The 24332-nt window shown below is 41.1% G+C and overlaps 1 protein-coding gene across 1 annotated transcript in view; it reads right to left on the bottom strand.

Annotated features, from left to right (window-relative positions):
* Positions 1–2820: 2820 nt before the first annotated feature.
* The window catches only part of Rab10 (RAB10, member RAS oncogene family), a 44173-nt gene continuing 22661 nt past the window's right edge, over positions 2821–24332 (bottom strand). Inside the window, exons 2-6 of the mRNA XM_055614532.1 lie at positions 22940–23000; positions 13905–14043; positions 9255–9344; positions 8655–8756; positions 2821–5214 (exon numbers count right to left, since the gene is read on the bottom strand). Of these exons, the coding sequence (XP_055470507.1) occupies positions 5131–5214; positions 8655–8756; positions 9255–9344; positions 13905–14043; positions 22940–23000 (476 nt within the window). The 3' untranslated portion in view covers positions 2821–5130. The remainder of the gene's footprint in view (positions 5215–8654; positions 8757–9254; positions 9345–13904; positions 14044–22939; positions 23001–24332) is intronic.

Below are 24332 nucleotides of genomic sequence, written 5' to 3'. Positions count from 1 at the left end.
AATCTCAAAATAAATAAAAAATCTCCAAGGCCCAGATTATTTGTGGGTCACAAATCACACCGTGGCTTCACGAGGCTTCAGTGACAGACACTTCAGGTGCACTCCTCTGAGTCCTGTCACTTCTCAAAGCGACCTTAACTCCGCCACCTGCATGTCTGTCTAATGCGAATGCACTCTTCATTTAGCACTCAACTGAACTCCAGGGGTCAGGAGAGGGCTGCGATGCAGCTCAGCTGTTGGGGGACTGCCTTGCACGCATGCATGCATGCGGCTCTGGTGTTATCTCCAACATTGCAGAAATAGACCAGGAGTTACACGCCTGTAATCACTGTACTCAGGAGGCAGAAGAACTGAAGATCATACGTGGCTACCTCACTGGAGCGTTTAATCAAACTGACTACTCTATTTTCAGATCTAATGAGAATGGCAACTGCACGAAGGAAAAATTCTATCTATAGCAAGTCAGATCATCAAAACCCTACAAATGTCACAATTTCAGGGCCTCGTAGAAATTTCACTGAGCTGGGGCATAGTGGCACACACCTGTAATGTCAACACTTCCGGAGGCAGAGGAAGGTGGATCTCTTTGAGTTCAAGGCCAGCCTGGTCTACAGAGCAAGTCCAGGACAGCCAAGGCTACACAGAGAAAACCTGTCTCATAAAGCCAAAGAAATGTCACTGACTGCTATACTCATCTATGGCTCACAGGTATCCAATGAATGATATAAAGCAATGAGGACATTAGCACATGGTTGCTCAATGCTCCCCAAGATCTTCGTGGTGAGAGCTCCTGAATCTACACTACTTCCCTTCCAGAGTTAACTGAAATTGCATCCAACAGAACACATGGCCTCCCTTTGGACCTTGGCTAGAAACCTCACCCCTCACATTATCCCCAGCAAAGTATGCTTTTGCTTGCTTCCCTCACTCCCTTACACATCATGCTGGACCACTAGTCAGTTACAAATGCCCTGAGTCCACCTAAGAACCTGGCATAAGCCACACCACTTTACTTTTTGGATCCGTTACTAGTAATACTGTCTGAGCCACTGCCACATTTCTGTGGTTGGCTTCAGAAACCCATTATAAAAAAAAATAAAAAAAATAAAAAAACCCTCACAGCTTCACTTTCTGCCACAACATGACTTAGACAAAAAACATAGCAAACAGTAAAACTGGATGACAGCCTAGAGGCTCCCACACATAAGTAGGGCCACAAGACCCTCTTCAGCCTCACCAACCCAGGAACCTCTGCCATCATTTTAGGCAGGTTCCATTTGACTGCCTCTGACCTGCGAAATCCACATTCCTTATCCAAACCAGGTAGGTTTTCTGGTTGTTGTTGTAAGGTGGAGAGTCTTGCTATGCACCCCAGGCTGACTTAAAGATCCTCCTACCTCAGCATCCCAGCTGCCAGGACCTGAGCCACCATGACAGGCCTGGACATTTCTCAAACTGGTCTCACCACTGTAATTCTCCACTGCCTATCACTCATTCTGGTTAGACTTCTCATGGTTTCTCATAAAAGCCAAGACCATGCTCTTTTACAACGTCCACCTCTGTGCACCAGCAGGTCAATCTATATATGGTAAGACCCAATATACATATTTCCTGAGAGAACCTATCCAGAACTGTCTCCCATTGTACTTGCCCTTCTATTAACTCAGCACCTTAAATAAACAAAACAAAACAAAACAAGAAATTGGGGCAGGGTCTCACATGTAAGCTTGAAACTTGCTACATAGAACAGGCTGACCTCAAATTCAGAGACCCAACAGCCTCTGCCTTGCTAGGATTAAAGGCATGCGTCAATATCCAGCAATCACTTTTTGACACTGGGTCTTGCATAGCCCAGGCTACCCTAAACTTCCTAGAAAGATGAGGCTAGGGGCTGGAGAGATGGCTCAGCGGATAAGTAAATGGAATTGAACTCAGAGGTGCCGAGTTCAATCCCCAGCAACCACATGGCGGCTCACAACTATCTATACTGGAATCTGATGCCCTCCTCTGCCAGCATGTAGGCATACATGCAATGCAAACAGAGCACTCACACATTAAATGTTCTTAAAAAGGGAGAAAAGATGACTTCCTGATCTTTATGCCTACACCTTCCAAGTGGTACCTATATTGCTTCCTGAGATAGTGAGTGTATGAAGAGACCATATCCTTTTTTCCAGTTTCAAAGGGACCACCATAAGCTGCCCACCCTAGACATCAACAGGAGTTATGTTGGAGTCAGGGAGAAAAGGCCAGGGCAACACTGAAAACACTGAAGACAGATGGCTCCTGGAAACTGCATATGAAACAGCCCTGCGTCATTCTTTAGCAGAAATAAGCCATTGTACTCTCTTTACTGACCAGGCTTGACCACAGGCTTAAGTACTGCTTTTACCAGTACCCATGCAAGGCCATGTCATGGTTATTGAGACTGAAATTTTTGTTTTCAAGTAGGAGGATAGCCACCATCTAAAGACAGTTGTACCAGTCAGGACTTGGAGAGCCTACCTGGGTGCCCTGTGTCACCAGTGGGTTTCATTGGCCCTGGCTCATTGAACAGGAGAAGGCACGGGCAGTCTTCCTGTATCAGGAAGATTCTACTTAATGTCCTAGAGCTCCTTAAAATACAGTCTGCTATACAGTTCTTCCGAGTGTCCCCTATTTCACATATGCTGACAAAATCATTGCTCTTCTATCTTAGCAGGATGCCCTCTTGGACTGTTTTCAGAAGCAACCCTCCATCTCCAACTCCAAAAGTAAATGAAAACCAAACCACACAGTTGGAAATCAAGTTTGTTTTTATATGAACAGAAGTAGACCATCTAGAAATATTTCAGTTTATTTAAATTGTTAAGTAGAGTATGAAACCGAATTTATAGCTAGTACCAGAGAATGGACTGAACTGTTGGTGTTTAATGAGAACAGCTTCTACACAGGATCCCAAGAGACTTACAGAAAGGGGACAAAGCCCTAATAGTAAGCAAATAAAACTCAGGTTTCAAACAGATTATACAAAAAATTGATTTATACTCCATTTCCCTTTTTTGATATTCAGAAAGTGCAGATTTAACAAAAAGTAGCCATATTCTTTCTCTGTACAATGCCGATTATAATTATGCAAACAACAAAACTGTCAGTCTGTTAGCCGAAATCCCAGTGTGCAGCTCCAAACCTTAAGTTACTGAATTAAGGGTTAAAGAGGGTTTTAAGTAAAGAGGCAACTGCCACATTGCAAATAGAGGGAAACAACAAAAACAGCAAAGATCTAACAACAGTAGGTTTAACCTACAACTTCAAAAGCTTTAACATTGCATTTTTCATAGTGGAAAATCAGGGATTATTTGGCAATGCTGCTTTTTACTAGTAAACAATGATAAAGTCAAGTGGGGGACCCTAAGAACCACCAATGAGGCATATAAAATTGTCTTTAGGGCACTATCTGAAAAATTCATGGGTTCTCTTAGCAGATATGTCCCTATATTGTTTATGTGAGCCAAGAGGTCATTAAAATGCATGTCACAGAAATCTTCTCAATGGAAGCTGCTGTCCTAAACTCAGCCTCTGCTCGAAATGAATCATGCTATTCACAATTATTTCCACAAAGGTGTCATCTTAGGATGCTAGCAGCATAGGGAACTTAGCCTACCCTACCCTAATGAGAAGCAAGGAAGCCAAAACTAGAAAGAGGAAGAGAAAGATGGGATCAGAAAGAACCACAGATCTAAGCTTTACACGAGAAGCCTTTTGCTGTCCTTTTTCTTTTTTAAAAAATTCATGGTAATAGTTTTCCAAGAGGATGTAAAGAGAGGACTCAAAATTAATAATATTATAATGTATTTCTAAATCTTAAGGTAAAGACAACTTAACACTGAAAGTGTTCTTCAGAAGCCAAATCTTAATACATTTGGCAAATGCTACTAAGATCCACTCCTCGTTCTGTATGTTATTTTTAAAACCAGTCTTTCCTGGGCTATCGAACTGCCAGAGGAGTTGCCAAAATGGAGACTATTCAAATTCAGGTTAAGAGGTTTATTCTAGGAAAGTGAATAGGATATATACCTAATTAGAAAGACAAACCACAACACCCTCCAAACACTAGTGCATGCAATTAACTCTTCCATTTCATAAACTCGATGAATAGACAGGAAAGGGAGAGGAGAGGAGAGGAACAGAAGGCAAACAGCGGGACAGGTTTTAGGAGAGAGTAAATGAGGGGCTGACACCAATAACTGACATCTGATAGTAGGCAGTTAGAATTCATCTTTCCATTTACTTAGCAAGATAAATCAGTGCTTTATGTTAAACTTGACAAACCTTTCATCTTTAAATAACTCATAGCAGGAGTAGTGGGGCAAACAGAGCAGCATGCAGAAAGATGAGACGCAGGGACAGAGTGGCCGAGGGACCCGGTGGCAGGAATCGGTTTAAATATCAAGGCCACTGGAAATGAGACTGCAAATCAAATGTCACTTCTGCATTCCCCTTTGTCCTCAGTCAACTACTGTGAAAGTTACAGCCAAGCAAACCACGAGCATCTGAACGGGTTGATGCTGGGATGAAATGTCTCCTGCACATGCTTCCACCAAAAGAAAAAAGAAAAACCAAAGAAGTTCCTTTCCACATAAGGCACAGGACAAAATTAACCCACGTACAGATTCAAGGCGAAAATGAGTGTTTTCCTGGCTTTTGTTTCTTTGCTATCATGTCTATGGATTATAGGGACTCAAGCACATTATTCAAGACAGAAAACCCCACTGTTGTACAAAATAAAATTGTTAATTCTAACTTTTATTCTTATACAATTTGCAGAATAGAGTTGAAATGATTGCTATAGTTTAATGTTGATAAGAACTGGACTATAATACAACTGAAGTGCAGTGGTGAGCTGAGCAAGTACATCTGAAAATGAAGTCACAGACATGATTTTTCTATACATTTTTTTTTTGTTTGAAGAAAATTATAATAGTCCGCAAGCAGTCACAGATGAAAGAACAAATAAAATAAGTGGACTGAATAGTTAAGATGAGGAACAAAAATATCTGTTTAGAGTTAAAAATGGACAGAGTGTTTTATTTTGCAGCAAGAAGAGAAACGGATGGTGGATGGCAACAGATGGACCGGAGAGCGCTCAGCTCAGCAGCATTTGCTCTTCCAGCCCGTCACACCTCCTCCACTGCTGATGTCTACGTTTTCACTGTTGGGTTCTTTTACAGGGGTCTGCAACAACACAAGGAAGCAAGCCATGAGAAAACACCAGCATGAAGAAAAAAAAAAACACTCAACAGAAAGAGTCACATCAGCATCGGCTTACACAACAAAGGCAACTATAGCCACACAGGCGTGGCCCCGCCCCAAGTAATGATTTGGAAACTGCGTTAGTCTGAAGTGTGACAGAAGTCTCCTAGAAACACGCAGTGAAACATCTCAAACTCTTTAGAATAGATTTGTCATCTCTTAGCCCTGACCCTGAGAACTTAGAACTTAAGCGTTTTTAAGTCAGGCGTGGTGGCACATGCCTGTAATCCCAGAACTGGAAGACAGAAGATGAAGAATTCTTAGTTAGCCTGGGCTACACAGCAAGACCTGCGTCTTGTTTTGTTCTGAAAGGCAGGCGAGATAGTTCAGGGTGCAACCGCCTGCTGCTGAGACTGAGTTTGGTCCTTGGGTCACAAGGTAGAAAGACAAAGCCAGCTCCCACAAGCTGTCCTCTGAGCTCCACAAGTGGGCTGTGGAATTCCTGCCAGCCCTGCCTCCTCCAAATAAAAATATATCATTTATAACTCACAAAAAAGCCATTGTTAGGCCATGCCTTTCTCTGTTCAGTCTTTCACCCTTTCAGACTGGCTTGTATCAGTATATCAGTGCTTTAAAAAAGACAATCTCAGGGTTGGAGAGATATGGTTAAGAGCACTAGCTGCTCTTCCAGAGGACCCAGGTTCAATTCCTAGCACCCACAGCTCACAACTGTCTATAACCCCTGTTCCAGAGGTTCTGACATCCTCACACAGACATACAAACAGCCAAGACAATCTCAGACACACAATGGCACACACCTTTAATCCCAGGACTCAGGGAGGCAGAGCCAGTCGGATCTCTGAGTTCAAGGCCTGGTCTACAGAGCAAGTCTAGGACAGGCAAGGCTATACAGAGAAATCCTGTCTCTAACCACCCCCTCCCCCCAAAAAAAGACAATCTCAACCCTGAGTGAGGATGGACAAAATGCAGTTACAGAATTTGTATGGCAAGAGACTTAGAAAAAGCTTCAAAAACACACACAATGTTAACTGTTTACTCTTACACGGTGGGCTTTCTCTTTTATAGCATTCTACATTTATACCATGTTCAACATCCTGAACATGATTCTTAGACTATCACTGAGTTTTAAAGGCTAAGGTGGGCCTGAGATCTGAACTTTTATGAAACTTAAAAGTAAGGTCTTTGGTAGAACAGGGGAAAATATTAAGAGTGTTCTATAAACCCAGGCAGCCCTCAGAAAGCCTGTCAAACCTGAACTGAAACTCCTGTTTCATCTACTTTCACTGCCTCAAGACGGAACCGTCCCTGTCAATGTCAGGGAAAAGTTTCACTACATTAACAAGACAAGGTCCCACACCTGTGAACTTGCCTGACAAACTGCCTTTACTCCTTAGACAGCTTTTAAGAAAAAAACCATAGAAAACTAAAGAGGCAGCTCAACAGGGCCCACGCCAAGAAAACACAACAGCACAAGATTTCACTTTCTCTAGGACCTTCTTGCTCCCAAGTAACTGAGATTCAGGTTTATGCATGGCCCCTCACAATCTGTTTTTCTCTTAACTATGCAGTGTGCAAAGGAGCATCCCTTGGTGAAACAAATACCTGATAGTCACAATATGAATTTAGTTTATGAAGCAGACTTTAAGCGGGCACTCAGTCTCGCAAAGAGCACTAACCCAACAAAAAAGAAAACAAGGCATTCTTTAAATTTGGGGAGCTTATTATTTACCACCTGCCTCTATCTCCCAAGTGCTGGGATTAAAAGCATGTGCTACATGCTCATTGTTTTGTTTCTAAGGAAAGGATCTCACTATGGTATTAAGGCTAGCCTTGAACTTACTATGTAGCTCTGCCTCAGCCACCCAAATGCTGGGATAGAAAGTGTGTTCTAGTGTACTTGGCTTCAAAAGTCTTTTTTGCTTTTTTAAACAGATTAGCTTAGGAAGTAGGTTTCCATGGCATTTCCATGTATAAAAGAGCTATACTTCTCCTTCTTCTCTGAGACAGCTTATCTTACAGCATATCCCTGACTGGCCTGGACCTATGAACACTGAACCCAGAGCCTCAGGCATGCTAGACAAGTGCTCCTGTACTGAGCTGCTTTCTCAGCCCAAACAAGTAATACTTAAGAAACAAAAACAGCACTTGTTTTTGTTTATACAAATGTTTGCGTAATTTAGAAAATGTTTATCACCTGCTGTTCCAGATCTTCCTTTTCTATAAGTAACTGTGTGTGTGCATATATTTGTTTGGTGCAGATACTTTTAAAATAAAACCATTGTTTCACTTCATCTTTTATTTATTTTTCAAATTTGAGACAGGGTCCAGGTGCTGTGGTACATGTCCGTAATTCCAGCACTCCAGGAGGCATTGGCAGGAGGATCTCTGTGAGTTTGAAGCCAGCCTGTTCTACAAAGTGAGTCCAGGACAGCCATGGCTACACAGAGAAACCCTATCTCAAAAACACAAAAAAACAATAACAAAAAATTGAGACAGGGTCTCTTCATAATCCAGGCTGGCCTCAACATATGATCAACCCACCTCATCGCCCTAAGTACTGGATTGCAGACATGTCACACTCGACTCTAACCTGCTTTTCATCACTCAATAGGCTACAAATAGCCTTCATATACTCCCCATACTAAACATCCCTCATTTCTGAAAGCTAGATTAAACTTTAGGGCCTCCCACATGCTGGGCAGTCAATCATTCCACCAATGACCTACACAGTAGTCCTCAACCTTCCTCATGCTGCAACCCTTCAATACAGTTGCTCATGTTGTGGTGACCCCCAACCAGGAAATCAGTTTCATTGCTAACTGTAATTTTTGTTGCTGTTATGAATCGTAATGCAAATATCTGATATCCAGGATATCTGTGAAAGGGGCATTCGTCCCCATCCCCGAAAGGAGCCACAACTCACAGGTTGAAAACTGATACCCTCAGCCCCAATTTCACCGCCCCCCCCCACCCCCCAGGTTTGATCACCAACATCACATATATAGCTATAAGGAGTTGTGGGGGGCGGGGAGGACACAGTATGAAACAGAAGCCAGACAGTGAATACCAACAGCTACCACTGACTAGCTCCTTTAGGTTGATACAGTTTTCTAGCCATCTACTCTAAACTCCTTGCTTTATTCTGGAGGATCAGATACTGACAATGGGTGATCTTCAGGAACAGCAGCACCAGAAATCAAGTTGTCTGTGTGAATACAGTATTTAAGGAGACAAAGAAGAGGGAGTGGTAGAGCCATCCAGAAGGCTGGGACGGGAGGGTCAAGAGCTGCAGGCCAGCTCAAGTGACACGTAAAACCCTGTCACAAACAAGAACAAAAACTACCACTACCACCACCAAAAAGACAAATAATTGAGAAGCGCTGCTGCACAAAGGAACTTACCTTTCGGAGGATGTCTTCAGCTAATGTGAGAAACGCCTTTTCGATGTTTATATTTGCTTTTGCACTAGTCTCAAAAAACCTAATACCATGCTCCCTTGCAATCTAAAATAGAAGCAAAATAACATTATGCAGTTGCCAAATATGGATAGTAACTGTGGCGGTAACATGTTATAGGCAATAATTATTTTACTCTAAAGGTGGTGGTGTCAACTAGAATATGTGACACAGACCATTTTAATGGGTCGAGAACCCTCTTCCTATCTCAAGAGTTCACTTCAGATATTCTAAATTAGGGATTTTGTCCTTACATTAGAAGCTGGGCATGATAGATCTGATTTCTGCTTGCCAGTCTTTTAGTTACCAAACTTCAGAATCTAATAATGGAACATTAAAGCTCTAAAATTAAAACAACAGGTACTGCTGGCACATTTTTCTGTAGAGCTTACATAAGCTAACAAATACGAGGCACAGACGCGGCTCTCCTCCCTGTGTCAGTGACACAGTGGAAAGTCTGACGGGGAAGCTGCTGTTTCCACAGCAGCCCTGCAGTCACAGTGGTCACACCTGTCACAGAGGGCAGCTCACTCTGCTCACACTCACCTGTTCTCCTTTGCCTTTAGGTACAACTCTCTTATCATCCATGTCACACTTGTTTCCTAGTAACATTCTTTCCACATCTTCATTGGCATGCTGAAATGGGATAAAGTTGTACTGTTGCACACTGGTATGAATTATGACTTAGCATTTCCTAAACATGACTGTATTTCTTAACCCATGTCCTTGTCCACGAATCTGCACGTGGTATATGTGTACGCACAGGGACACAGACCCACCCATGGGTATGCAGCAAGAGGTCAAATTAGCTGTTTTCTACTAGTGTTCTCCACCCCCCCCCCCCCCCCCCCCCCCCCGAGACAGGGTGGCTCATTGGATCTGGAACCACCAACTGGCTAGAATGGCCAGCCTATGAGTAAGATGCTGTGTCCCAACCTGTCTCCACCTTCCAGAGCTAGTATTACAACCTATACATAGGGCTGGAGAGAAGGCCCAGTGGTTAAGAGCACTGGTTCCTCTTACAGAGGTCCTGGGCATGGCAGCTCAGTCTGTAACTCCAGTTCCAGGGGGATCTGATGCCCTCTTCTGGCTTTCTGCATACAAGTGGTACACAGACATACATGTCTGCAAAAATATCCATACTGATAAAATGATGGAAAAAAACAAATGGGAGTGAGGGGAGGACCAAAAACCTCCACTGCCACAACTGACTTTTTTTTTTTTTTTTTTTTTTTTTGAGACAGGGTTTCTCTGTATATCCTTAGCTGTCCTAAACTTACTTTATAGACCAGGCTGGCCTTGAACTCAGAGATCAACAGGCATGCACCACCACACTCGGCTCACAACTGACTGTTGGAGGATTGAGTGAACCTGGTCTTCATGTGTGTACAGCAAACACTTCACCTGTGAAGCCATCTTCCTAGTGGTAAATTCCCCTATAGCAGTTCTTAAACTACCTAGCAGACAACATACAATTCCCAAGACAGAACCACACCATACGTTACTTCTCTTCTAGAAGAGCTTTTCTACTTGTAAACATATTCTCTCCCAAACACAAGATCCACGTAACATAAGTGGAAACAGAAGCACTTACGCATATCTAAATTGAGCTGATTTCAGATTTTACAGGCACTATACCCATATTAGGAAAGCCTTAAGAAAAAAATTAGCCCTTATCATCTCTAATAGCTACACTGCTGTATTACAAGGAGATCTCACTCATTTAAGTTAATTGAAAACAAATTCAGAATTCCAGTACTTTAGAGGTGGAGGCAGGAGGACGGCCACAGTTCAAAATTGTTGGACTAACTGCTAACTTAAATTTAAAGAAATAATTAAGTGAATTTTAACTTGGGATTGGGGCGGATTCCCACAATTTTAAAAGCAGAAGCTGGATGTGGTGGTCCATGACTTTAATCTCAGCTCTCAGAGTGCAGAGGCAGCTGAAGTCCTCTGTAAGTATCAAAGCCAGCCGGGTCTACATAGTGAGATTCTACACACATAAGCCTGTGAGCGTATACACACACATACCTATGTACGTGTGTGTATGTGTGTGTGTGTGTGTGTGTGTGTGTATGCGTGCACGCGTGTGCACGCACACACGCGCACACACGCGCGCGCGCACACACACACACACACACACACACACACACACACACACAGCACATTAGTAACAAGACATTTGTGCCTCAACCTGGCCCCTCACTGTGTGCTAGTCTGTGTTAAAGCGCTACAGAAAAGACCAACAGTGGCAATACACAGCCAGGACATACTTCTTATTTAGAAAAACATTCCTATTGGTGTGGGAAATCTTTGTAGTTACAATCTTGGCTCAGACTTCCTTTTTTCCTAATTACTTATCTCTTTTATATGAGGAAGAGATTTGCCTATATAAAAACTAAGAAAAAGAAAAGTACCTAAAAAACAGCTGATACTTCTCAGCATCCTCCCCCCCACCAAATTTTTACAAGTCAAAATTATATTAAAATTATTCATTCATTAAATTTAACCTAAGCCAGGGAGGGAGACCTGGCTCAGCAGTCAAGGGTACCTGCCGTTTGGGTTGGACTCCCAGCATCCACACCTGTAACTCTAGTTCCATGATCTATACACTCTTCTGACTCCCATGGCATTATGCATGCATGTGCTGCACATACATACATACATACATGTACACAAAATGTCCATATACATATGATAAATCTAAAGAAAGGGAGTGGTGGGGCATGCCTGTAATTCTAGTACTTGGAGGTAGAGATCAGAGGTTCAGGAATTTAAGGTCATAGAGTTGAGGCTAGCCTAGGCTATGTGAGACACCTACGTGAAAAGCCAAATCTAAACCAAACAATTTAAACAAACAAAACCTTTGGTGCAGACAAATGTCAGCATTAATACAAGTGGGAGCAGGAGACAAAGCTTACTGCTGCCTGCAGCAGTCTGAACAATTGTTTTCAGAGATTTCAACTCATGTGTGCTAGAGCCTTGATTTCACTGCAGAAAAGAATTTTAGCATAACCTGGCAAAAACTGCTCTAATCTTTGGGCTGGAGAGATGGCTCAGCAGCTAAGAGCACTCGCTATTCTTCCAGAGAACACAAGTTCAGTTCCCAGCACCCACATCAGGTCAAACACAACCACTTGTAACTCCAGCTTCAGGGTATTTGATACACTCTTCTGGTATCAGTGAGCACCCACACACATGGAGTATTTACTCATACAGGCACATTCATGAAGTAAAAATAAGTTTTTTAAAAAAGAATCTGGGACAAGAAGGTGTGAAACAGAGTTGAAGTTTATTAAGAGATGTTAAACATTTAAACACAGAAGTTAAAAGAAAATGAGGTGCCTGGGGAAAGGACCGCATAGCCAGCTGTGGGCATGATTTCAAGAGTCACATTAAACATCTCAACAACTGTTATACTGTGGCTTTTTAAAAAAAGACAAGTTCTCACTATATAGCTTTGGTGGCCTTGAATTCAGAGAGACCTGCCTGCTTCTGCCTCCTAAGTGCTGGATTAAAGATGTGCATCACCATGCCTAGGATTTTTGTTTTGCTTTGTTTTGTTTTTGATTTTTAAAAGACAGGGTTTCTCTGCGTAGCTTTGGCTATTCTAGATTTCACTCTGTACAACAGGCTGGCCTCCGCCTCCCCGAGTGCCGGGATTAAAGGTGCTCACTGCCACAGCCGGCTGCCTGGGATTCTTTGATGGCTTTTAAGTTACTTTGTTCTAAAGGACCTTCCACATGTTTTGAACCCCTCTTTTTCTGTAAATGACAGCACAGGGTGGTTTCTGAGGTACATTGGATATTACGGACTTGTAAAGTGAAACCAAAGATCACAAGCACTGCACAGGGAGCTAAGACACATTTTCATTGTAAATGAAGTTTAAGTAACAAAATTTATAGAAAATTACAAGCTAATATCTGGGAAAGGAGGAAGACCATACTTGAAGGCCATATATGCCAAGACTTTAAGCACGGGTCACTATTATTTAAAACTCCTTCCTGGGAATGTCTTTATATAGAGAAATAGTCTTGTAGGCAAACAACACAGTGAACTTGACTAACTGCATTTGGTACTCTTGAACCTGGCAGAACTTCAACTGGCAGCTTTCTCAATTTATGTCCCATTGGTTGCCCTCAGTTTCCTTTCCTGCCTTATAAGTATGCTACCAAAAGAGTGACAAGGAATGGAGACAGCTCTGTTGGTAGACAGCTTGCCTAGTATACAGGAAGCCCTTGGTTCAATCCCTAGAAGCACATAAACTGGAAGAGGCAGAAGGATTAGAAGTTCAAGGTCATCCTCAACAAGTTCAAGGCCAGCCTGAGTGAGATATGAGACCTCTCAAAAGATAGTGACAAGGCCACCCACAAAACAAGACTACTTGCAAATCACATCTTTATCATTGAGAATAGAGAGCTTCAAGCCAAAGAGATGATTCAGTGGGTCAAGATGCTTGCTGTGTCTGCCCGGCACCATGAATTAGATCACTGAAAGCCATAAGAAGGTGGAAAGAGAAAACAGACTCTACAAGGCTATCTTCTGAACCGCTATATGCATACCCTGCCGTGCAGAGCAGCCCCCCATACACACACACCTACACCTATCCACTTTACACATCTACAGATCCCTCGTTTTAGAAGTAACATTCAATTAAGCGTCTCAATAAGGCTGAGGCTAATTAACACCTTTGGTCCAAATCACCTTTCCCTGAGAATCTATAGCCAAGTAGTTTCCCTGCTTTATGTATCCAGTCAACGCTTACTTTAAAGAGTTAGTCTTAGAGAAATGTAAATTTTAGAAGGCAGCAATATGGCACGAATAACAATTGCAGCAGGAAGTCTCAAAGCTGTAGCTAGGAAATAAGCTTTAATGCATAACTCCAGCTTACAAAAAAACTGTTATCTTTACATGCATATGGCACTATTTCCTTTTGGTTAAATTTACTGTCTTAATAACTAAACATTTCAAAATGTCCAGAAGCAGTGTGACCTTTCTATAACTTAGTAATTTAATTTTTTTTTTATTAAATCGTTCAATAAAAATTCACTGAGAAATAACTCATTAAGAGAAAAAGCATTATAAAAGCCACTGGCAGTTTCTGCTATTGTGTATATACAGAATTACTGAACAAAATTTTAAGGTAAACTACTCAGATGTTTGAGAAAGAAGGTTTATGTTCCTCCTAGGTCTTACCTCATCTATGTTTCTAAGCCACTTGCTGATGTTTTCAAAACTTTTACCATTGGTGATGTCATACACTAGCATGATGCCCATTGCTCCTCTGTAGTAGGAGGTTGTGATGGTGTGAAATCGCTCCTGGCCTGCTGTGTCCCTGAAATAAAGTCAATAATTGTATTAAACATTTTAATATCACTTCAAATAAAGAACAAAATAGGAGCAAAAATATGTATTAAAATTCACTATTTACCACAGAACAAGCACTCATTTAACTCTTTTGGAACAGGTTGGTCTAAAACTTTAAAAAAGCTTGAATTCATATCTCTTGCCTCAGCCTCCAAAGCAATGGCATCACAGGAATGCCAAGCTCCATACTTCATACTTAGAGGAAATTAATGACCTACCCATACTGAGCTGAGAAGAAAAAACAGCAAGTTACAAAAAAAATGTTTTGAAATTATTTGGTAAATACCCACAAGCCATATAAAAACTCCTGGATCCATTTTTATTCAAATTCTTCATTTTGTAACAAAAGCATGTGAAATTTTTGAATCATTTAAAGACCACAGCTTTTAGGATCATTTATAAACACTGTGAAGATGACTTGGTCTTCACTGTCTCACTCACTCACTGCGGGCTTATACACGCTAGCCAGGTACTCTACCACTGTGCTATACCCTCACCTCTCGCCTCTTCCACTTCATTTTATTGAATTTTTTTAAAAATTATTTTAATTATGTTATGTGAGTGTTTTGCCTGCAAGTATGTCTGTGTGCCACATATGTGGCTTGCGCCCATGGAAGCCAGAAGAGGGCACCAGATCTTTTTTGTACTTGAGTTATAGATAGTTATGAACTGCCATGTGGGTGCTGGGAATTGAACCTGGATCCTCTGAAAGAGAAGCCAGTTTTCTCCAGCCCCCTCCCTCACTTCTCTTTAACTCTGTCTATTTTATTTTAATGAATGTATGCGTATGTACAACATGCTTGCCTGGTGCCTTTTGGAGATCAGAAGAGGGCATGAGAACCGGTGCCTACCTTTTTTGTAAAAGTAATTTTAATTTATTTATTGGGTTTTCTTTTGGGGGGAGGGGGAGGAGAGCAGGGTTTCACTGTGTAGCCCTGGCTGCCCTGGAACTCACTCCATAGACCAGACTGGCCTTGATCTCACAGAGATCCACCTGCCTCTATGTCTCAAGTGCTGGGATGAGAGTGTTTGCTCTTAAATGGCAGAGATATCTGCCTGCCCCTACATCATCCCCACTTTCAGACAGGGCTTCACTACTCAGCCCTGGCTGGCATGGCCTGGACCTTGCTAGGTTGGCCTCAAACCAGAGACTCTCCTGTTTCTGCCCTTCCAATTACTGGGATAAAAGGTGTGCATCACCATGTCTGGCCCATAAAAGTAATCCAAACGTGTCAACTGTAATTTAATAGCAAAACTAGAACTTGACATTAGTATTATCTATGTCAGAATTCAGATTTCACTCTTCTGCCTTTTCCTTATTTTTATATGTATAAAAACTTCTCTGCATGGTTACTACATGCTGGGGCTGGCAACATGGGTCAGCAGTTAAGAGTATATTTGTTGCTCTTGCAGAAAACCCAGGTTCTGTTCCCAGCCCATATCATGTGACTCGCAACCATCTGTAACTTCAGTTCTAGATCTGACACCCTCTTCTAACCTCTACAGGCACCAAGCATGCACATGGTATACACACATACACACAAAATGTATTTTTTTAATCTAAAAATTTAATTTTATTTACTTATTGGGGATATATATATAGATGGGCATATGTGTACCATGTATATGCGTGGAGGTCACAGAACAAATTGCAGGGGATGGTACTCTCCTTCCACCTTGTAGATTATGAGATCAAATTCAGTAGTAGCTTGGTAACAAGCACCTTTACTCACTGAACCAGCTTCCTGGGTCTCTTTATTCTAAAATAGAATGATACTCTATGCATCTGTGCCTTCCTCTTTACCACAGTGTCTTGGTTAACTGTTGCTAAATAAATGTTTAGAATCATGTGACTAATTCTTCTTGGTGCATTGTTAGCTACACTTGTCTCCATTATTTTAGAAGCTTGTCTATGTTTAAAACAAAGAAACCACTTAGCAAACATTTTTTGTGATGTTAAAACTAAATTCATGGCTTGACACGTGCCTAGCAAAAGATCTACCACTAAGACACATCCCCTCAGCAAACTTCTATGGAGACTCTGTAGTTGCTATTTCTCCACATACCTTTGTCAGTTAATTCATGGGGTGGCAGAGGTGTGTTTGCTGGGGGTTGAAGTAAACAGGATCTCCCACTTGGCTAAACACATCCCTAAGCATTGAGCTACACACTTCCATGTCTCCTTAGCCAACTCGAGTCACATTCCTTTTATTAAATCCAGAGAGACTGTGTTTCATCAAAAGATGCCCTCCATAGCCTTGTCTTCAAGTCAATAGCCATCTTTTCTCTATATCTAACCCCTAAGAAGAATCCCAAGCAGTTGACCATGTCAGCTAGGATTACAGAGAACGGGGTATACACCGTAGGCTAGCCTCAAACTCAAAACCTTCCTGTGTCAGCCTCCTAAATGCTACATATGATATAAAATGATCTTCAAGTACATGTTTAATCATAACTCTGCTTTAATTTTCAAGTCCAGAGTAAGAGTTTTAACAATATGCTGGAACTTTACAATCCCATGCAAAACAGGAAAGCTGAACCCCTATCTCTGTCCCATAAAGCTACAAAAGTTACTAAAACTGGCTGTAAGAACAAAAACTCAAAAAAAAAAAAAAAAAAAAAAAAGAACAAAAACTCTAACAGCTCTTCAGAAGGCTGGGAATGTGCAGCTCAAAGCAGAACATTTGCCCAGTGCACATGAGGTCTGGGTTTGATCCCCAGGACTGCACAACATGGAAAAAAATCCCTTTGAAGAACGCAAAGGGGGATAGTTTTTTTTCTTTTCCTTATATATGTTACCGAAGCACAAGCAACAAAAGTTAAATAAACTAGACTTCATAAAAATGAAAAACTCACATTTCCATTTTCATTTTGTGGTGCTAGGGACCAAACTCAGCCCTGTTTCCCCACCCCTCCATTTTCGTTGGAGGTAAGTACTTGCTATGTAGCCCAGGCTGCCTCTGAACCCATGTCCTCCTGCCTCAGCCTCCTGAGTGCAGGGAATTAAGTGTGTGCCATCATATCTGGATTTATTGTCAATGTAGACGATGAAGAAAAGATCAGCCACATAATAGAAAAATGTTTGCAATGTTTAGTGTTTCTGCATGCTAAATTCTAAAAATGGTCTTATCTTCAAACAACAAAAGGACAAATGAACAAACTTAAAAATAATCAAAAGGAAGGGCTAGATAGATGGCTCAGTGGTTAAAAGCTCTGGCTGCTCTTCCAGGTCCCGAATTCAATTCCTGGCCCTCACATAGCAACTCACAACTGTCTATAATGAGACCTGATGCCCGCTTTTAGTATGATGTGTATACAAAGTACTCATATGCATAAAATATATGAATAAGCAAAAGATATTATTACATTCTTATAAAAATATGTTTACATGGTCAATAAACGCTTAAGATGTCCAAAGTTATCATAAAGCAGAAATGAAATGTAAACAAAGCTGGGCACAGTGGCACATGCCTGTAATCCCAGCATTCTGGGAGGCAGACACAGGCGGATCTCTTTGAGTTTGAGGCCAGCCTGGTTTACAAAGTGAGTCCAGGACAGCCAAGGCTACACAGAGAAACTCTGTCTTGAAGCAAACAAACAAACAAACAAACAAACAAACAAAAAGTAAACCAAAACCACAATGCCATTTCAACTGCTCTAGGATAGCTATAATCAAAAAGCTGGTAAGGTAGGGCCTCATCTGTTACTGGTAGTAACATAGAATAATTGAGAACTTTTAGATGAATCTGCCCTTTGCTCCAAACATTAAACATGGGACTGGAGAAATAGCTCAGCAGTTAAGAGTGCTTGCTGCTCTTTCATCAGACTCAAGTTCAGTTCCCAGCACCTGTATCAGGCAGTTCACAAGTGACTGTCTATAACTCCACTTGCGGAGATCTGCCCTCTTTTCACCTCTTTGAGTAACACAGACACTTGGTCACAGACAGACCACACAGACACACTTCATACTAGCCCAGAAGCAGAAAAGTGGTGGTACATGTATAAAAGAGTTGAGTCTTGATAACACACTAAGTGAAACAGCAGCTAGTCATCACAAACTATCAGATACAACCCATATATACAAGAATTTTCCAGACTAGGAAGATCCAAGAGACACACTGCAGACTGCTAGGGGTTGGGAGAAGAGTGAAAGTATGGAATTTCTTTTGAGAGTAAATATTCTAAAATTGTAATGATGACTATACAATCTTATGACTAAACTAAAATCTACTGAATTGGACACTTAACTGGCAAAATGGCATGTGGACTATGTCCTAATAAATCCACTATAAACCAAACAAAAACACAGGTTTTAAAAAACGTATATTAAAAAAAACTTAAAAGCAGGACTTGGTGGGAACTGCAGAAATGGCTCAGCAGTTAAGAATGTGTACACATGTTTACAAAATAGGGTCACTTCCTGTTGTGTGGCTCAAAATCACTTTTAACTGTAGCTCCAGGAAGACCAATGCCTCTGACCTCTGCTGGCACAGCATCCTTGTGCACATATATGCACATGTGCATACATACACATAATTTAAAAAGAAAATAAATCTTTAAACAAAAGGCTGAGCATGGTATCTCTCACCAATAATCCCAGGACTTGGAAGACGGAAGCAAAAGAATCACCCATCGTTCAAGGTCACCCTGAGCTACATAGTGAGTTTGATACTAGTCAAACAACAATGTGAGACCTTGGAAAGGGGGAGGGAAAGCAGATGAAGAGGAACAACTGGCTGTGAGGTGCAATTCTAATTTTTTCCCCTAGAGTTTCAAAGCTATATAGGACTTTTCTCCTTTTCTATTCATTTTTTCCTTTATATTTTCTACTTTTCTCCAGCCTACATAATTTTGTCACTTTTTTAAAATTCAGAGCTCAGTTTTTTGGCTATGGAAGTATTGGAGCTTAGTTCATCACTTACTAATCACACACCCTACACTTGGCAGAGATCACTTGAGAGTTTACAGGGGCTGTTCCTACTACTTAGAATCCATCCATTTATCCATTAATTCAAACATCTGCTGGATATTCAATGTACTAGGCATTATGTAAAACACACAATGAGCAGGTCTGAAGCCAGACAAGTTTTATTTTGGATGGACTTGAAGGTACTATAAACAACTAGGAGAGGTGGCTTCTATGAAATTACAGAAAGATGCAACATGCCCCTAAGGAACTCAAAACATAGCTCCATGTTTTCACGATGTCCTTGTAACACACTAGGTCAAAGTCAATTTTATTGATATTCTCTTATATTAAGTGATCTCTCAAGTTAATGTTTATCTGTCTAAAGCAAGATTCAAAGTTGTTTTCAAAAGCACAGCTTTGCTAACAGCCTATTTCTGTAACAGAAGTATGATAGTTTTTATTTAGAAAATGAAAGATGTGATTGTACTTTGCAGTATTCTTAAGACAATCTGTCACACACTCATCTTATCTCAAAGTACACTGGTCTTCCCTTTAAATCAATCCGCCAATTACCTTTTATTCAATTATTAAGTATTTACTCAGCAAACACTATATGCTATCCACCAGAGATAAAACAGTAAATACAAACTGTTACCTTAAAGGAATTTGTATTCTTCTGGAGGCAACCAGTAAAACACACAGAATGCCAGAAAATTACTGATTAAGTAATAACAAAGTGTCAATGAAAAAAATGAACTAAACCCTGGGAAAGTACCAAATAGCAAATGCCGCCAGTCCAGTGGAAGGGCCAGAGAAGCTGGGTCTCTTCAAAGGAAGGATTGAGCAGCAGTGACTGGCTACTGAAGTTATGGAGGCCATGACCAAGGATGTCAAATTCCTGGACATCCTTTCTTCTATGCCTCAAGAAGTCCGCTCAGTTTTTCCTGGGGATGTCTTCAAGGATGAGAGGTTCTTACTGTTTTTTTTTTTTTCCTTCTTTTTCCATTTTCATGTGTCTGTGGTATGCATATATGTGTATGGAGTTCCAAGGCTGATAAAAGGATCATCCTTGATTGCTCTTCCACATTATTCATGGAGACAGGGTCTCTCAAGTTACCCCAGAGCTTGCTGATGCAGCTAGACTCAATAACTGGCTTGCTCTGAGGACCTCTTCTACACCGTTCTAGACTGTGGAGTTGTAGGTCACTGCCGCCACCCACCCAGTATCTCAACTCTGTTCCTATTTGTACAACAAAATCTTTTAAAAAAAAAATGTGTGTGTGTGTGTGTGTGTGTGTGTGTATGAGTGCTATCTGCATATGTGCCTGCATGCCAGAAGAAGGCATCAGATCCAATATTAAAGACATTAAAATATTTTTTTAAGATTTATTTATTTTATTATGTAAACAATGTTCTGTCTGCATGTACAGCTGAATACCAGAAAAGGGCACCAGATTTCATTTCAGATAGTTGTGAGCCACCATGTGGTTGCTGGGAATTGAACTCAGGACCTCTGTAAGAGCAAGCAGTGCTTTTAACCCCTGAACCATCCCTCCAGCCCAAGATATTAAAATATTAATGCCTCCAAGAATGGTATTTTGTGTTCATAGAAATGTTTTAATCAGGGCTGGAGAGATGGCTCAGAGGTTAAGAACACTTGCTCTTCTTCCAAAGGTCCCAAGTTCAATTCCCAGTACAAGCAGAATGTTGTATATATAAATAAAAAAAAAAAAACTTAAAAAAAAAAAAAAAAAAAGAAATATTTTAATCAACTGCACTACTATCTTCTGTTACTTGGTTTAACTGAAACTTATTTGTTGTGGTTGAACTAAAACTACTACATATTCAAATGATAACTGCTTGTCCCCAAGATCCTTATGAGGAAATCCTCACCTATCCAAAATGATGTGGTGTAATCCTTGCTTCCCAAATTATTCCTGATTGGCTATATAAAGTTGTCTATACCTGGACTGGGCAGAAAAAGGCTGGCTGTATCAGAGATCACGAGGAGGAGAGGAAGTAGGAGGTCGCCATGGGTTAGCATGAACTAGAAGCATGTGGCCGGAAGGAGCTTGCTCTAAGGATTGGCATGATGGAGAGAAGCAGGCCAAATGGAAAAGTATTTATGGGGGGTTTGGCTGGAAAGTAATCAAGATAGCTTAGAAAGATATCTGCCCACCCCGTTAATGATTATTTAAAAATCTAACAGGTTTCTGTGTCTTTTCCCTATTTTTTTTGGGGGGGAGGGGAGACACATACATGCTAAGACACACAGGTGGAGATCAGAGGACAATTTTGGGGGAGCCAGATATTGCCTTCTGGGTTCTGAAGGTCAAATTCAGGTAGTCAGGTCTGATGGCAGTCACCTTTCCCTATTGGGCCTATTTTTAAAAATTTGTTTTCATTTTTCTGAATCATAACACCTAATTACTACCTCTCATTTCTGTTAGAATAACCTAGATAAATTTTTCATGGTTTCCAGTATCCCATTTTAATCTGCATGTCTCATACATTTATACTTCTCTCTTTTTTTCTTTTCCTTTTTTTTTTTTTTTTTTGGGGGGGGAGGGTTTCAAGGCAGGGTTTCTCTGTGTAGCCTTGGCTGTCCTGGACTTGCTTTGTAGACCAGGCTGGCCTCGAACTCACAGATCCTCCTGCCTCTGCTTCCCTGAGTGCTGGGATTACAGGTGTGTGTCCCTGGCTTCCTTTGCTGTGGTCTTGGCTGTCCTGGAACTCACTCATTATGTGGACCCACAGAGATCCGCCTGCCTGTGCCTCCTGAGTACTGGGATTAAAAGCCAGCAGCACTCCTGGCTCACACTGACACATTCAATATAACTGTACCTTACCAAAATGGCCTGGCTCCCTTGTTTGTTTTTTAAAATATGGTAGCATCTAGCCAGGGCTCTCCTAAAATCTGGCATGTAGCCTGCCCTCTCCTTCCCCAAACTGGGATTACAGAGGTGTGCCACAATGCTGGGCTTGAGCTGGGTTGTTCCTGAGTTCTGCACATAGATTCTCATTATGCTTACCAGGCTCCAACAATGAGGAACATTATGATGATGATGATGTGTGCACAGGTGTGTAAGTGCCTGTGAGTGTAGATGGCTGCAGATCAAAATCCCCTGGAACTAGAGTTTCAAGTGGGAAACTCTGTGGGTCTGCCTGACATAGGGACTGGGAATTGAACTTGGGTTCTCTGAAAAAGAAATTCATGTACTGAGCCATCTCTCTGACATAAATAAAACTTTTTGCCTTACTATCTCTAGGCTAACTGGTAACAATCCCTCTGCTCAGAGCTAAAGGTGCCTGTTAGTTGGTGGAATTAGTTTTAGAACTTCTCACATACTTAAGTCTAAGTCTGATCCAGTACTCTAGATTCACCTAAAAACCAAAACTGATGTTAAATATCTGAAGAGCAATTAAACATTGAACATGTTTTATAATTTCCTTTTTTAACCATAACATACATTTCTAAGCCTGTTTTCACTTTTTTCCTGTTTTCAAAGCCTAGCATTTTTCCTCTATTATTTTTTTAACCAATCTAACTAGTATGATCAGACTGCTAAAATCATGAGGCAATAGCAGAATTTTCCTTGCATAAAATAAAAGACACATAGCTAAGAGAATGAATGCTGTATGATACTATCATCCCAATGACACATTAGAAAAGGTGTGCTACATTCCTAAGAGTCAAAGCAGTGTCTCTCCCCGTGGTCCACATGGGCGAGTGAAGCTGTGTGCTTTGGATACTGCTGAGATGGTTCTTTTTAATCTAGGCACAAACATTATGGACTATGAAGTCAACAGCAGTAATTTTTACGTCCTGGAAAGTCACTGGTTACTTGTTCAGGAAAGGCAGTCTAGAAGACTGTTAAACAACAGCAAAGCAGAGTCTCACTGCAAACCTTAAGCAACTGGCACCAACCAGGAAGTAAAGAAACGCATCACTTACCATATCTGTAGCTTGATCTTCTTTCCTTGTAGTTCAACTGTTTTGATCTTAAAATCTATTCCTGTAACACAGGGAAGGTAAACTGTAATTGTTGCATTATACTCAGCAACAAACAAGTTTTCTGAAGTCAAAATGCTTATGCTTTTGAACCTGGTTGCTTGTACATAGACACTCAGTAAATATCCATACTTAAGTATGCATGTCCACGACTTGAATTGTGTAATATAAGATCCAACCTAATAGAAACAATAACTACGTAGAAAGAGCTTTTACAAGCTAGGAATTTTTTTTTTACTTAATATTTTGTTACTATTTCTTTTAAAAATTGATTTTAAAGCCTGGTTGGCGCACGCCTCTAATTCCAGAACCTGGGAGGCAGGCAGATCTCTGTAAGTTCGAGGCCAGCCTGTTCTACAAAGTGAGTCCAGGACAGCCAGGGCTACAGAGAAACCCTGTCTTAAAAAAAAAAAAAAAAAAAAAATTAGACAGAAAATTCCCTGCTCACCCTGACCCCACACTTTTTTTGTTTAAAGACAGAGTTTAACTTTGTAGCCTCCTCACGGACTAGCTGAGAACTTGCTATATATAGACCAGGTTAGCCTTCAATTCATGGAGATCTACTTGCCTTTGCCTCCCAAGTGTTAGGACTCCACACTCTTTCTTACAGTACACAATGAACATGAATCACAATAAAATACATCTATTGAAATCATATGGAAATCAATTGGAAAATCAGTAACAAAAAGGCGTCTAGAAAAATTGCAAAACATTCAGAAATTCATGTGTCAAAGAAGAATAATAGAAATTATGGGAAAAAAATGAATTTAAATCAAGTTTTGTAAGACAATGGAGGCTAGTGTGGCTCAGCCAGTACATGCTGGCCGCAGAAGCATGAGTATTTGTACTCTTATCTCTGGAACTTGCTGGCCAATCAGTATACTCCAGGTTAGTATGAAACCCTGTCTCAACAATATCCACGAGGAGCTTAGGGGATGGCTCAGCCAGCAACAGCACTTTCTGCCAAGCCTCACAACCTAAGTTCTGTCCCTGGAGCCCATATAGTGAAAGGAGAAACCGTATGTCACAGCAGTCCCCTCACCTCCATGTAGATGCCCACTCCCTCAGAGAAGCATGTAAAGACAAAATAAACAAAACCCCAAAACATACAGTGCACAGCGACTGAGAAACACTGGCCATAAACTTCTTGCCTGCACACATGCATGTACCCCAGGGCATATGTACAAACAAGTACACACATATACAATCTCACTCTAAGAATATCATCCTCGGGGCCTGGCAGTGGTGGTGCACCTTTAATCCCCAGCACTCAGCCTGTCACAAAAAACTAGATAGATAGATAGATAGATAGATAGATAGATAGATAGATAGATAG

This window comes from Psammomys obesus, unplaced genomic scaffold, assembly GCF_907164565.1.
Source record: "Psammomys obesus unplaced genomic scaffold, mPsaObe1.curated_primary_1811, whole genome shotgun sequence".
In the NCBI taxonomy this organism is placed as follows: Eukaryota; Metazoa; Chordata; class Mammalia; order Rodentia; family Muridae; genus Psammomys; species Psammomys obesus.
Note: the sequence above shows the minus strand (reverse complement) of the source record. Positions and strands in the feature narration are given on the sequence as shown.